Below are 13,988 nucleotides of genomic sequence, written 5' to 3' on the forward strand. Positions count from 1 at the left end.
ATATATTGAATAATCATAAAATAATATTCAAGTAAGATGTTTATTAGAGTCCTGAAATATAACAACAAAATATATAAACATTCTTTTATTAACTTTTAACTATGTTAAAAGATAAAATAAAATAAAAATCACTAATCATTATCATATGAAATATTTCAATAATATATTTTATAAACAAAAATTAATATATAATAGTGTGAAATTTAACAATTATATATTAAATAATTCAAGAAAATATTAAAGATAATTGTATATATTAAAATTTTTTTATTTAACTTATCATTTAATAGTCAATCAACAAAATGACATATTTTAAAATTTTAAGAGTTAGAATATAAAATAGAATTATTAAAAAATACTTTATAAATATGTACATAAAAATTTTGTCAATCAGAGATTCTGATATATGATATGAGAGAAATGATTTTTTTTAAATATATTACTTGATACTGCTTTATTAAAGCTCTATACATTTTTAATTCCGACTTCCTTTTCATTTTTTTTTTAGTTGTAGTTTTGTTTTATATTATCTTCTAACTTGTTCTTTTTTTTTCTGGAAATATATATATATATATATATATATATATGTTTATATATATATAATGGTTTTGATTAGTATTTGTTATATGATATGCCAATCTATTCTAATATTAATATGCTTTCATAAAAATTATTATGTAATAAAAAATGTTTTTCTAGAAAAGATAGTTTGTTTCTTTTTGTTTTTTCTACTAATAAATCATTTAACATTCACTGCTGGTAACCTTTTTACATTGTCCAAAATCAGTATCTTCTGTTTCGTCAATTTTTATTAAACCATTTCTATCTGCTGATACCTTTATATATCTACTAGGTTCAATACTTTCCATTGGTTCAATATTTTCAGTATTAAAAGTTGGCAATCTGTTTCTTTCAAGTCTCCTTCTCCTTTTACATGACCCGACAATTGAACATATTATACAGATTAATAACATTAAAATAATAGCGGTCAAAAGTACAGCTGCCGCTATTAGTGGCGGTGATGTAGAAATAAGATGACGGAATCCACTTTTTTCGGGAGGTTTAAGACGAAGGCATTTAAATAATATATCTTGTGGAAATTCACCTTCATCATCGTCAAATGATAATGATGCTGTTACCTCACCACAGGGTACTAAACATTTCTGAAAACATTTCTCTCTCGATCGAAATATTACTTCACCTAAAAGCAAAAAAAAAAAAAAAAATATAAAATAAATGATGAAATATAATACAAATGAGTAATTAGTTATATATAATATGTTTTTTTTTCTTTTTTTTTTTAAACATACGTGATATAGGAACATTAATTTTTGGAATGTCTCTTGTATTAAAATGACCCATTTGATACCCTTTAAAATCTTTATCAAAATTATCCCTTCGTTGGAGATAACTATTTTCATCATTTCTGAAAACTGCACTCCTAACAATAATTAATTGAATAAAATGAAATAATAGTAAAGATAATATAAACATTCTAAAATAAAAAGAATAAAAAAAATGATTAATAAAAATATATATATTCTTTTTAAAATAAAGAAATAAAAAAAAAAGGAAAGATAAAACAATTTCAAAAAATAATATAATAATTCATAAAAGAAAATTCATTTATTTTCTAAGATATATACTAAAAATAATGTTTCTTTTTTTTTTATACTAAAATTTTGATAATAATGTTATGAAATATAATAATAAACTCAAAATTTAATAATTCTTACTACTTATTATATCATCCAAATTAGAAAAAGCAGTTTTGAAAATTCTCTGTAGACCTTATTATTCTTCCAACATTTACATAGAAAAGTATAACTTTATTTAGACTGCTTATGGATGAAAAATTTAAAGGTCTAAAGTTAATTAAAAATGAATGATATGAGAATATGAAAGAAGTTATTATAAGAAATGTCTATTATTATACATGTCGTTATGTTTAAAAAGCTTCACTTTTTGTTATAGGGATGATATAAAAAGAAATTGGTTTTGGAAAGTATGCCTAGAATAATGATAATAATAGATTTTTTTGATAGTTAAAAATAGTTATTTTTCTTAATACATGGGATAAAGTTGTTAAAAAATATGATGGAAATGGTATTGATAATGAAAGAAATGTGATTTATCAAAATATATTTAAATATATAATGGTATATTAAAATTGTATATTAAAAGATTATTAATGATTTTTATACATTAATAATATAAAAAAAATATATTATTATTATTATTATTATTATATATTAATTCAATATTTTATATTAAAATTATTTTTAATTTTATATAAGATTTTTGTATAGTAAGGTAAAAATTGTAAATTATAATATCTAACTATATAATATAATTCTCAATGTATAGATTAAAATAGCGTGAATAGATAAGAACTATTGTTAAAATTTTTGAAGAACAATGATAGAGTCAAATTTTGTATTTTAAAATATAAGAAGCATAAAATTATGTTTTTAAAGTTTGAAAAGTAAATAAATTATCTTTTTATTTTATTAGATAGGTGAAATATAAATGATAAGAATTGAGTGAAATATGAGATGATTGATTGGAATGGTGTATGATTAATTATTTAGTAATATAAATTTGTAATAAAAAAAATTTTTTAATAATAACCATATAAGTATTATAAGGTATAAAATTAATAATAATGATAATGTTATCAATCTTAAAAGTAAGCGTGTCCGTTTATTATATGGCACGCGCTTGTTTATTAAATTATATACACCTATCATATATTAGATATATGTATTTATATATAAATAATATGAAAAGACTGAGTAAGATCAAGAGTAAAGAAATGAGAGCCAGATATGTTAATATTAATTATTAGGAGGCTGGTTTATTTCAAAACAATACATAGTATAAATAACATATATATATATATATATTTTTTTTAAAATACTTATGATGGCCAAAGAAAATTTGTAATGTATTTAAATCAAAACACTTAGAATATTTTCTTTTAGGCATTGGTTCACTATTAAAATGTGTTATAGATGATTAATGTATAAAATGAAAGAATGTTTAATATATTTTATTGTGGAAATAATTGTGATTGGAACCAAATGAATAATAAAATTTATCTTAATAATAATATTATAAAAAAAAAAAACTTTTCTATAAATATTTTTTTTGTTTTATAAACAACTTAACTAAATATAATCATAATTATATTAATTAAAGTGAAAAATACAGATAAACAGGTTATAATACCATATCATAAATACTTAGAAAGAGGAAATTGAAATATATTTTTTATTTTTTTTTAAAATAATTAAATAAGAGGTATATAAAATAAAATTATGGTAAAAAAAAAGTCTCTGGTAACAGGTCACTTAAAATTTTTCCTAATAATAACAATTGAATAACAATAAGTAATAGTTGAAGATACTCCTCAACCATAAAAATATCTTTCTTAATATGTATAGCTTAATACATTATCAAATGTATTATATTATTTATTTTATATTTTAAGTTAAAGATTAAGTATGAATTAAAACAATAAAAGAAATTTCCTTTAACTTCTGTAAAAAAAAAACTTAAAAAAAATATTTTCTTATATAATTTTGATAAAAAATTATATTAATTGATAGATATAATAATATTATAAGAATAATAATAATGTATATATATAATATAATATAAACATATATAATATTGATAAAAATAATAAAGATACTTAAAGATTATTTAATAGGTTTAGCTTAATTTAATAATAATAAGCACTTTAACAATCACCACCAGATCAGTTATTTTGTGGTTCATTCATCAAATAAAATATCTTGTTCTGGCAGAATAAATCTTGTAAATGACTGATGTATTGGTATTTCTGATTAGTAATAGTTTGTAAATGAGATTTTAATAATACTAATAATAATTTTTATTTAATTTATGAAATTATTAACAAAGTATTTATATAATATTTTTAAATTAATCTAAGAAAAATGTTTTTGCAAAAATGAAAGAAAAAAAAATAAAATAAAAATAAAGAGAGAAAAATGCAGTAAAAATAAAAATTTATTAGGAAATGTTATATAAAGAAGATGAAAAAAAAAGGCATGGAAGGAAATTGAAAATGAAACAAATTGTTAATTTGACAACAAAAATTGCATTTTTCAAATTTATGAGACCAAAAATAAAATAAAATGTAGCTAGCTACTAACCTATTAATGAACTTCTTCATGTTTCATTACATTTCTATTACTAACAAAAAAATGAACATTGAAATAAATATTTATCAAAAAAAAAAGAAAGATTACAGTTTATCCTTAAAATTAACCTTTTGTAATATTTAACATTGTAATGTTAAAACAATTACATTTTAAACAAAATAAAAATGTTCTGTTAGCACGTTTAAAGTGTATATTTACAGATTGTAAAAAAAAAAAAAGTTTTATATCTATCTATACTTAAAAATTCTTAGTGTTTTATCTACGCTAAGATAGGTAATAAAAAATAAAAATTAATAAAATATAAAGAAAAAATAATTTTTTTTTATCCTACTTCTTATATAATATCATTTTTAATATTTCAAACATCATTTTAACAATTCATTTAAAAATAAAAATTCATAAATATCAATGACTTATTGTAATAGCCAATAAACAAGATTAACCAAGAGTCCTATTTAAATAAAGTTATCATTTAAAAAAAAATAGCTAGAGTTAGTATAAGTTAAATAATTGTTATTACTATTATCCATTTTTTTTAAAAAAAAAAAATTACTAAACCATTTTTAAATAGAAATTTTTATAAAAATATCATAAAATATTAGTAAGTAATTAAATATACAAATAAGTGTCATTAAATATATTAAATATAAATTTATACCATAATATTTAAAGGAGTATTAATATGGAATAGTGAAAATTATTTTGCTAATTATATCTACCAAAGTAATCCCACCTTATTCACTTTGTCATACTTTATAGCAAATACTTTTATTTCATGTCAAATGATAATCAAAATAAATTAAAACTAAAAATAGTATATATTTTAATAAATAAGAAAAGAAAAAAAAAATTTTTTTTTTAACCATGTCATTTAAATAAATCTAACTATAGCATACTTTTTATTTTGATTTATAGATATACTTAAAAATTTTATTTTTATTCTTTATATAAATTAAAATGCCGAGAAAAATGAACAAAATTTTCTCATGCTATTAAGATGGTATAAACCTTTCATAAAACCTGATAAATGAGCTTGAAAATTACGATATATATATATGTATTTTTATAATAATTTAATGGTGGAAAAATTTTTATATATTAATAATATTTTAGTGAACAAAAATTTATAAATAAATAACAAAAGAAACATTTAAATAAAAAAAAAGTATAATTTATATCACTTCATTTATAGTATATTGTTATTAAATTCATACAATTTCAAATACTTATTTCTATCGTACTTAACGATAATAACTTCCGCCAATGATTCTTTTATAAACTATTTTCTTTTTTTTTTTAAATGATGAGAAAATAACTATATTTGTATTATTAGTTTTTTTTTTTCTTTTTAAAATATATTTTTTTTCTTTGAAAATTAATAATTATACTTTATTTTTTTTCTCAATATAATTGATAATTTGGTTATATTCATTTTTAAATTAAAAATTTACAATAGCATTATTTGTTTAATATGGTAAATCTATTATATGCTAACCTCACATACAGCAAACATCATTCCACAATTGCCAGCAATACATTTTCATTGGGTGCAACGTTGTACATTTGCCTACTCCAAAATATTATATTATTACAAAAAAAAAAAAAATTATATTTTTATTTATAACGTGGCTTTTGTTTAAGTAATATTTATTAATTTTAAATGTCTTCAAGTAATTTTCAAAATGAATCTATTGAGAAAGCATCTGAAATGCTATTGACATGTATTAATGAGGGTAGAATCGATGTTTTAAAAAGTATTCTCAATCAACTAGGTAAGTATTTAAAAAGCATATATGTATATATAATAAATAATAATATATTAAAAATAATTGAAAATTTAATAATTTATTTTTTTTTTTTTATATTTAAGTTAAACAACAAAATTATCTTTCAATATTAGATGGTATTCATAATGAAATAGGAAGTTTATTACATAATGCTGTTGTTTTAAATAATGTTGATGCTGTAAGGACTCTTCTCTCAGTTGGAGCATCTCCTTGCATACAAAATGATGAAAATAAAACTCCATATCAATGTGCTGAGAATGAGGATATTAAAAATGCATTCATTCAGGAAATTTTACAAGCTGCTGCAACATCAAAGTAAATAATAATATAAAAAATGTTCATTAAATGTATACATATTATAATTTTTAGTGCTGGTAAAGTATGTCGATTAATTGCTTCTGGTGTTCCAGTAAATTCATATGATTCTGACTTAACAAGAAATACCCCATTACATTGGGCTGCCAGTTTTGGAAATGAAGAAATAATAAAGGCTTTTTGTGATAGTCAGGCTAATGTTAATGCCACAAATAATAAGGGTGAAACACCATTACATGATGCCGTCAAAAGAAATGACGATAAAATTGTTAGAATTTTAATTGACTATGGAGCAGATGTTCATATTAAAGATAATAATAATATTTCACCTTTTGACTTGGCAACTACAAAAAATTATAGTTCTATTGTTTCGTTAATGTCTATGAATGATGTAGCACAACAATTACGTAGAACAGAAAGTATCGTTTCGGCAGATCTAGAAACAGCATCTATTATAACATCAGATATTGGAACAGATTTTATGGATAAGGCAAATAATAATCAAGTTAATAATAAATTAGAAGCATGGACAGATTTATTATGGCCACAACCACAATTTTTAGAAATTGACAAAAGTGCAAGTACTATTCAATTTCCAAAAGATAATCGATTAAAAGTTTACTTTTTAAGTACATCAGAAGGGAACCCTAGACGTCTTATGCAATGTATTCAAACTGTATCTTCTGTCTTGTCTTCTATTAATTTAGAAATTGAATATCGAGGTCATGAAGTTCCAGATTCTCCATTAGAAGGACGTGTCATTTGTGGATTGTATGATCTTGGAAAAGGTAGTGGTTCTTATTCACTTTCTATAACAAAATCAGGAATTGAAGTATATGCTAGTGAATATTCTGGAATAAAATATGGATTTTCAACATTAGCTCAGATACTTCGTCTCCATCGTGGAAATGCATATATGTTTAGTCAAAAAAATCATTCTATAGATTATAGTGATGAAAGACAATTATCTAATAAAGGAGTATCATTTACAAATACAAGTTTTATTCCTCAAAGTGACTCAAATTTATCTGTAAATAATTCTTACAACAGTGGAAATTCTGACAATAACTATACATTTGCAATTCCAGCTGGACAAATACCATGCTTGACAATTCGTGATTATCCTGATATGGAAATAAGAGCTGTTTTTCAAGATTTTTCTGGTTGTAGAATTCTTAATACAGAAACTGTTTTACAAATGGCAACTAGATTATCATATTGTAAAGTTAATTATCTTTTTGTTAACTTTGAATCTAGAACAACAGATACATACCAATTACCCTATACAAATCGAGACCTTTTTCATATGACTCAAGTTTGTGAGGAATTATTTATCACCTTAATACCTTCACTTGATTTTCAAACAAATTATATTGAAATTGAAGATGCTAGAGGATTTATTGAAAATTTTATGAATGATTTTCCTTTATGTAAATCTGTTCATTTTGGTGAAAATATTACCTCAATTTTACTTTCAAATCCACAATTAATGAATACAATTCAAAAAAGAATTAAAAAAATTTTTTTGACAATTGAATTGACAGAAAATAATATTCATCAAATCAATAATTTACCACCATATACTATTTTATGTCTTGATGCTAGGTATCCTTTTGAATTAGAATCAAAATTATCAGCTAGAGTTAATGTAATTCTAAGACATACAGTTTCTGATGTAGGTTTTTTAACATCTAGTCCAGAAACAATAGGAAAAAAAATTATTTTGGCAGAGAAATTAGCATATAAAACATATATTTTGGGAAATATTATATGTGATTTGTCAACTGGTGTTGAGATAATGCCACCATCATTATCTTATATACCTGAAATTGCAACAACAGGTATTTCATGGAATAAAAATATTGATTTTAGGAAATTTTTATTTTTTATGCCAAGAATAACGGCAGAACATATATTATTAGATGGTGGATTAACTGTTTTATTTGAACAATCAATGACTTTAGGAAAAGTTGAACATGAAATAACAAAATTTTCCCTTGGTCAACATAAATTATCTTCAACAAATTATAACTCACCAAAACAACCAAAAAATGTTATTTCAATATTTGTTGAAATTTTATTAAATCCAGATAATATAAAATTAGATCGTTTAACACCATTGGTTTTTAAAAAAGCTAGAATTGAATTAAGAAAATCGATGAAAGCTTTAAATGATGCCCGTAAACATTTGCCTTATAACTTTGAACTTGCCTTAGTATTAGCAGAAATTCAATTGATAACTGAATTAATGACTTTATTATCAAGACTTGGGCAATCACTTTGCATGTATGGAAATTCTGAATCATTACGTGGAAATACATATTTAAGTGTTGGTCAATTACCAGCAAATATTCGTACTGATATGGCTAATGCTCTTCTTGATATTCGAACAAGATTTCAACATACATGGTTATCTAGAAATATGGCAAGTACTCTTCCAAATGCACTTAAAATTTTTGACAATTTATTTAAAGCACTTTTACCACCAAGTTTACAAAATTATAGTAATATGGTTTTGTAAATTAATAACCAAAGATACAATAATATTTATTAATTTTATTTTTATTAGTTTTATTCTTTGATATAATATATTTTTTCTATTATATTAATTTTGTTAAAATATTATAAATAAAATATTATTTATATAAATTTATACCATATATTATTATTTATATAAAATAATATATAAAATAAATTTACGATAAATATTATTCATTTTAATAAACTAAAAATTTTAATTTGATATTTTTTATTCAGTCAATTTATTTATACAATAGAAATAATGTAAGAAAAATTGTTATAAACAATAGTTAAACATTAAAACTACAATATAAATTACAAATTATCAGTATTAAAAACAATTACAGAATATAGTATTAAATTTCATATTGAAATTAATACATTACTTTTATAATTTAATCTTTTCCCGTAATAGCTTCAGCAAGCTCATCAGGGTTTACACTAGCTTTATGTTGTGCTTTCATTTCTTTAGCAGCAGGACTTGTATTATCACTTTTTAATAATTCATTCTGCATTTCTAACAAAACTTCAGTTACAGGTTTAAAAAAACGTCCAGGTTTATATAAGACATGTTTTGTCGCTATATTCATCTAAAAAATAATAAAATTAAAAAAAAAATAATACAAAATAGTATGTATAAAAAATATTTCTTACACTACTAATTGGATAGAGAATATGCATATGTAAATGTTTAACTGATAGTAACGGCCATTGATGAAACCCAATTCTTAACATATCTTCAACAATATCTGCTTCACCCTTAGATTTTAATGCTAAACGAAGAAATTCTCTTCCAATAGATTCCATTTGTTTGATTAAATCAATGTCAGAAGGACTGACATCGCCAATTTTACCAATATGTCTTTTTGATAATACCAAATAATGATGTTTTGCATGTGGTTTAATATCTTTTATTATAGCCAAATCATCATTTTCCCTCAAAATAACTTCTTTTTTTGTTTGAAGAAGATCACAAAAAATACATTCTTTGTTAGTATCCATGTCTAAAAATAAATGACCAATAATACAATAACATTAAAGAAATTAAAATATAGCGTAAATATTATACTAAATATTAATATATTAATTGATATAAAAATACCAATACACTCATTTATTATATAGTCTGTTTATAAATTCTATTTTCCAAGGACAATGTATATTTTAAAATATAGTAACAAAGTTTTTTTTTTTTCATTTTTAATAGAAAAAAAAATATATCATGTGTAATAGTAGTTTAATTTAACTACTAGTATTTGATAATTTATTCATTAGAGGATTTTAATATGCTATTTATAATGTAAGTAAAAAAAAAAATAATGACTAATATGTTCAGTAGATGTCACAAGCGATAGCGGCCCGGCTTAAATATTTTTCCAAGTCAAATTTCAAAAGGTCTTGCAAGTATTGATTTTTTTTATGTAAGAGAAGCTACATTTAAATAATGTCTAAATAACAAACAATTAAAATAATAAAAACAAAATAATACACAATATTATAAAGATACAAATTATGTACACACTCCCATATAGTCTCCAGATTCAAAGAGAATTTGGTCATAAATTGATGCTGAAATTTTTTTACAGGCAAAAAATCTTTTATCCAAAGCATTCTTAGCACATTCCGCTTCCTCTGGACTTCTAAAAAGAATAAAAACACGAACATTTATTGTTTCAGGTTCATTAAATAAACATATATCTTTAATTTCTCCATATTTGGAACATTCTTCTTTAATTTCATGCTCTAATAAGTCATCCACTTCTGGAAGAGTTACCATATTTCGAAGTACAACAACTGAACTTTTTATTTTTTTCATTAATTTGTTCATTAATAAATATCTAGCTTCATTACCCTTTATTTCACATTTCTCTTGATGAGCCAAAGATACTTCCTCATTATTTAACTTAACTTGGTTAATTTGGTCATTAACAGCATCTGACTTTTTTATTGCCTCAATAGAATTTGTACTTATATGATTCTTTTTGTGATTTTTAGTTTCATGATCATTTTCTTTATGTTTTTTACTACTTTTTCCACGTCTAGAACGTTTTGATTTATGTTTCTCTTCCTCTTCACTATTATTACTTTTGCTATACTCTATGTCATTTGTGCTATTTTTAATAGAATTATCACAAGCTACTAAAGCTGTTGAGTGAGAATCATTATGATGTTGTATACTTAACATTTCTTCATCTTCTTTTTTATTAGTGTTATTATCTAAATTACATGAAGTAAAATTACTTGAACTAACTGGTGTCCAAGTAGCAATCTCTCCTGGTTTTGGTAACTCGGGTAATTTTATATTATTTACCATACAATCATTATTTTGACTTCCACCATTCTGTTCAACCATACTTTTTTCTTCTAAAGCCATTGATGCAAAAGTGGTTGATTGTGAAATAGCCAATGGATTTGCAATTACAGCAGGAGGAGGTACAATAGAAACTTGTGCTCCAAATCCTCTACGTTTACGAGGTTTATTTGTTGTAGAAATACCATCATTAGAACATTCATTTGGGGAAGTAAATGGTGATTGAGATTTTTCAAAAAAAGGTTTATTACTGATGGCAGCTGGTGAATTCTCATTTGGACTAGCAGTTTTTTTAACTTCTTTTTGTTTAATTGAGGCTGTAACTGAAGCCGCAGCCATAGCAGCAGCTGAAGGTAGATTAGATTGAGATGATGGAATAACATACGTAAGAGCATCTGGTGGAGTTATACATTTACCAACTCGCAACGTCATACCTCCGAGATCAAAATTATTTAATGCACTTATAGCTTCAGCAGCAGCATTTGCTGTTGTGTATTCCAAATACCCAAATCCACTAAAAAAAAAAAAATAAAATAAAATAATTTTAAAATTAAAAACATACCGGTGTCCTTTTCCTCCAAGTTGTTTAGCAAGTTGACATTTTATAATTGTTCCAAATGGCTCGAATACTCCCATTAAATCAGTTTCTGAAAGATCTGGATGAACAGAAGCAACATAAACTCTATGATACTTTTTAGCTTCCGTCGTTACATTTTCAATAATTGGTTGTGCCTGTGGAATATTTGATGGTTTACCAACCTAAAAATATATATTTAAAAAATTATATTATTTAATATTACCTTTAAATTTCTTCCTCCCATAATTCTTCCATTCATAGTTTCCTGAGCTAAAATAGCAGCTTCTGGTACTTCAAATTCCAAGAAAGCAAAGCCTTTATGATGACCTGTAATAGCATCCCAAGACATATTAATAGATTTAATAGGACCGAAAGCGGAAAAAGTTTCTTTTATTTGTTCCTCACGTACTTCAAAACTTATAGATCCTATATAAACACGAGCCATAAGACTCAATGCTTGTGCATACATCTGAACTTTTTGTTGATTTTGTTGATGAGCAACATTTTGTTGTTGAAGAAAATGTTTTACAGAAGCATCCTTGGCAAACCTTTTCATTAATTCTAAATCACTTTGTTGCCTACTTCCTAATTTTGGTAATCCTAAACCTAAAATTTCTCCTTCTTTTTTGGCACCAGAACCGACAAATACCTTAAAATTTATTAGTGAAAAAAAAAAAATTTAATATTTCATCAATTATTAATAATAAACTTACAGGTCCTGTTTGAGGTTTAAATGTAGCTGCAAACATTTTCCAGCTAAACCCAGCAATTGAAAGTTTCCTCTGAAGATAATTAAAAAAATATATAGATATTATGGTAAACTCGAACAGAAGCGCTTTTTGTATCTGTCCAATAATCAATTGCAAAATATTAAAGTTTGTTTACTAATAGTCTAAATATTTGGTATAGTGTATCTTTGATAAATTAACCTATATAATTCTTTAAAAAGTTATATGTGTATAGTAATAAGTTTACTACAAAATATTTCTTATTATAAATTAATTTGTACTTAAAATAATTGAATGTAAATATAATTATAATAATTAAAATGTTAATAGCAAGAAGGATACAACCATTTTTACCAATATTTATTCTAAGAAATTTTTATCTTAGAAATTTATTTCTTGATGAAAATGTTAGTTTAGGATTTTATTATTATATCCTTACATTTATTTATTCTATTATTGTTGGTCCATTTGATACAATAAATAAATTATTAATAAATGTAATAATATTAATAATATTATGTTATTTACCAAAAGAATTAAAACATTTAATTGTAAGTTTTAAAAAATATAAATATTTTTTATAATAATTATTAATAATTACAGTATTCATTTCAAGGAGGATTATTGGGTACATTACAAGGAAATGCTTTAATTTTATTGTTAAAAAATATTAACAATATAAATGTAGAAATATTTTTAATTTATCTAAATATCTTAATTTTTTTCCATATTTCTGAATTTATTTTTATGGGTATGAGTAATCCTCGATCAATAAATGGTTCCAGTTTTCTTTTGGATCATTCAATAGCCTATTGGTGTGCCATAATATTTAGTTGGATAGAATTTTGTCTAGAAATATATTTTTTTTCCTGTAAATTTTTTTTTTATAATTTTTATAATAAATATTTATTATTTATAGATATAAAAGTAAGATGGATTTCTATTATTGGATTGGTATTAGTTATTTTTGGTGAAATTATTAGAAAAACAGCAATTATCCAGGCAGCTATTAGTTTTACACATCAAGTTGCAAATACAAAATTACCTCACCATAGACTTGTGACACATGGTGTTTACTCATTTGTACGCCATCCAGCATATTTAGGATGGTTTTTTTATTCTGTAGGAACACAAATTATTTTATGTAATCCAGTATCTTTAATAATATATACTTATGTTACATGGAACTTTTTTGCAGAAAGAATTGAGTGTGAAGAAAGACTTTTGATTGAATTTTTTAGAGAACAATATCGTCAATATCAATCTAATGTACCATCTGGTATACCATTTGTTAAAGGATATCAATGTTAACAATAAAAATATATTGTTAAGTAAATTTTTAGTTAAAAAAAACAAACTAAAAAACACTTTAAAAAAATGAAAGAAGTCAATTATTGATCTTTGATTACTTTTAAAATTTATGTACATATTATTATAAAACTTTTGCACTTAATAAAAATATCTTAAGTTATATTAGTATCGTGAGATGACAAGTAAATAAAATATTAAATCCTTATTTATACAAAAGTTAATTCTTTATCAATTTAACCTTAACAAAAA

General features: G+C 22.8%; 5 protein-coding genes across 5 annotated transcripts; 2 read left to right on the top strand and 3 right to left on the bottom strand.

The window, feature by feature from the left end:
• Positions 1 to 743: 743 nt before the first annotated feature.
• Positions 744 to 1,494, bottom strand: SRAE_1000244200 (Hypothetical protein; the record flags this gene model as incomplete). Its single annotated transcript, XM_024649519.1, has 2 exons — positions 744 to 1,201; positions 1,311 to 1,494. The coding sequence occupies 2 exons, from the start codon at positions 1,492 to 1,494 to the stop codon at positions 744 to 746; spliced, it is 642 nt and encodes a 213-aa protein (XP_024503388.1).
• A 4,356-nt stretch (positions 1,495 to 5,850) lies between these two features.
• On the top strand, positions 5,851 to 8,813 carry SRAE_1000244300 (Ankyrin repeat and Glycoside hydrolase, catalytic domain and Beta-hexosaminidase, bacteial type, N-terminal domain and Ankyrin repeat-containing domain-containing protein; the record flags this gene model as incomplete). Its single annotated transcript, XM_024649520.1, has 3 exons — positions 5,851 to 5,962; positions 6,061 to 6,292; positions 6,347 to 8,813. 3 exons carry the CDS (start codon positions 5,851 to 5,853, stop codon positions 8,811 to 8,813), a joined length of 2,811 nt encoding a protein of 936 aa, XP_024503389.1.
• A 394-nt stretch (positions 8,814 to 9,207) lies between these two features.
• SRAE_1000244400 (Histidine triad nucleotide-binding protein 3) lies at positions 9,208 to 9,814 on the bottom strand (the record flags this gene model as incomplete). Its single annotated transcript, XM_024649521.1, has 2 exons — positions 9,208 to 9,402; positions 9,467 to 9,814. 2 exons carry the CDS (start codon positions 9,812 to 9,814, stop codon positions 9,208 to 9,210), a joined length of 543 nt encoding a protein of 180 aa, XP_024503390.1.
• Positions 9,815 to 10,322: 508 nt separating this feature from the next.
• SRAE_1000244500 (Poly(U)-binding-splicing factor PUF60) lies at positions 10,323 to 12,449 on the bottom strand (the record flags this gene model as incomplete). Its single annotated transcript, XM_024649522.1, has 4 exons — positions 10,323 to 11,637; positions 11,686 to 11,882; positions 11,924 to 12,349; positions 12,414 to 12,449. The coding sequence occupies 4 exons, from the start codon at positions 12,447 to 12,449 to the stop codon at positions 10,323 to 10,325; spliced, it is 1,974 nt and encodes a 657-aa protein (XP_024503391.1).
• A 299-nt stretch (positions 12,450 to 12,748) lies between these two features.
• On the top strand, positions 12,749 to 13,739 carry SRAE_1000244600 (Protein-S-isoprenylcysteine O-methyltransferase; the record flags this gene model as incomplete). Its single annotated transcript, XM_024649523.1, has 4 exons — positions 12,749 to 12,979; positions 13,032 to 13,299; positions 13,348 to 13,550; positions 13,638 to 13,739. 4 exons carry the CDS (start codon positions 12,749 to 12,751, stop codon positions 13,737 to 13,739), a joined length of 804 nt encoding a protein of 267 aa, XP_024503392.1.
• Between the last annotated feature and the right edge of the window lie 249 nt (positions 13,740 to 13,988).

Source organism: Strongyloides ratti, assembly GCF_001040885.1.
Source record: "Strongyloides ratti genome assembly S_ratti_ED321, chromosome : 1".
Classification (NCBI taxonomy): domain Eukaryota; kingdom Metazoa; phylum Nematoda; class Chromadorea; order Rhabditida; family Strongyloididae; genus Strongyloides; species Strongyloides ratti.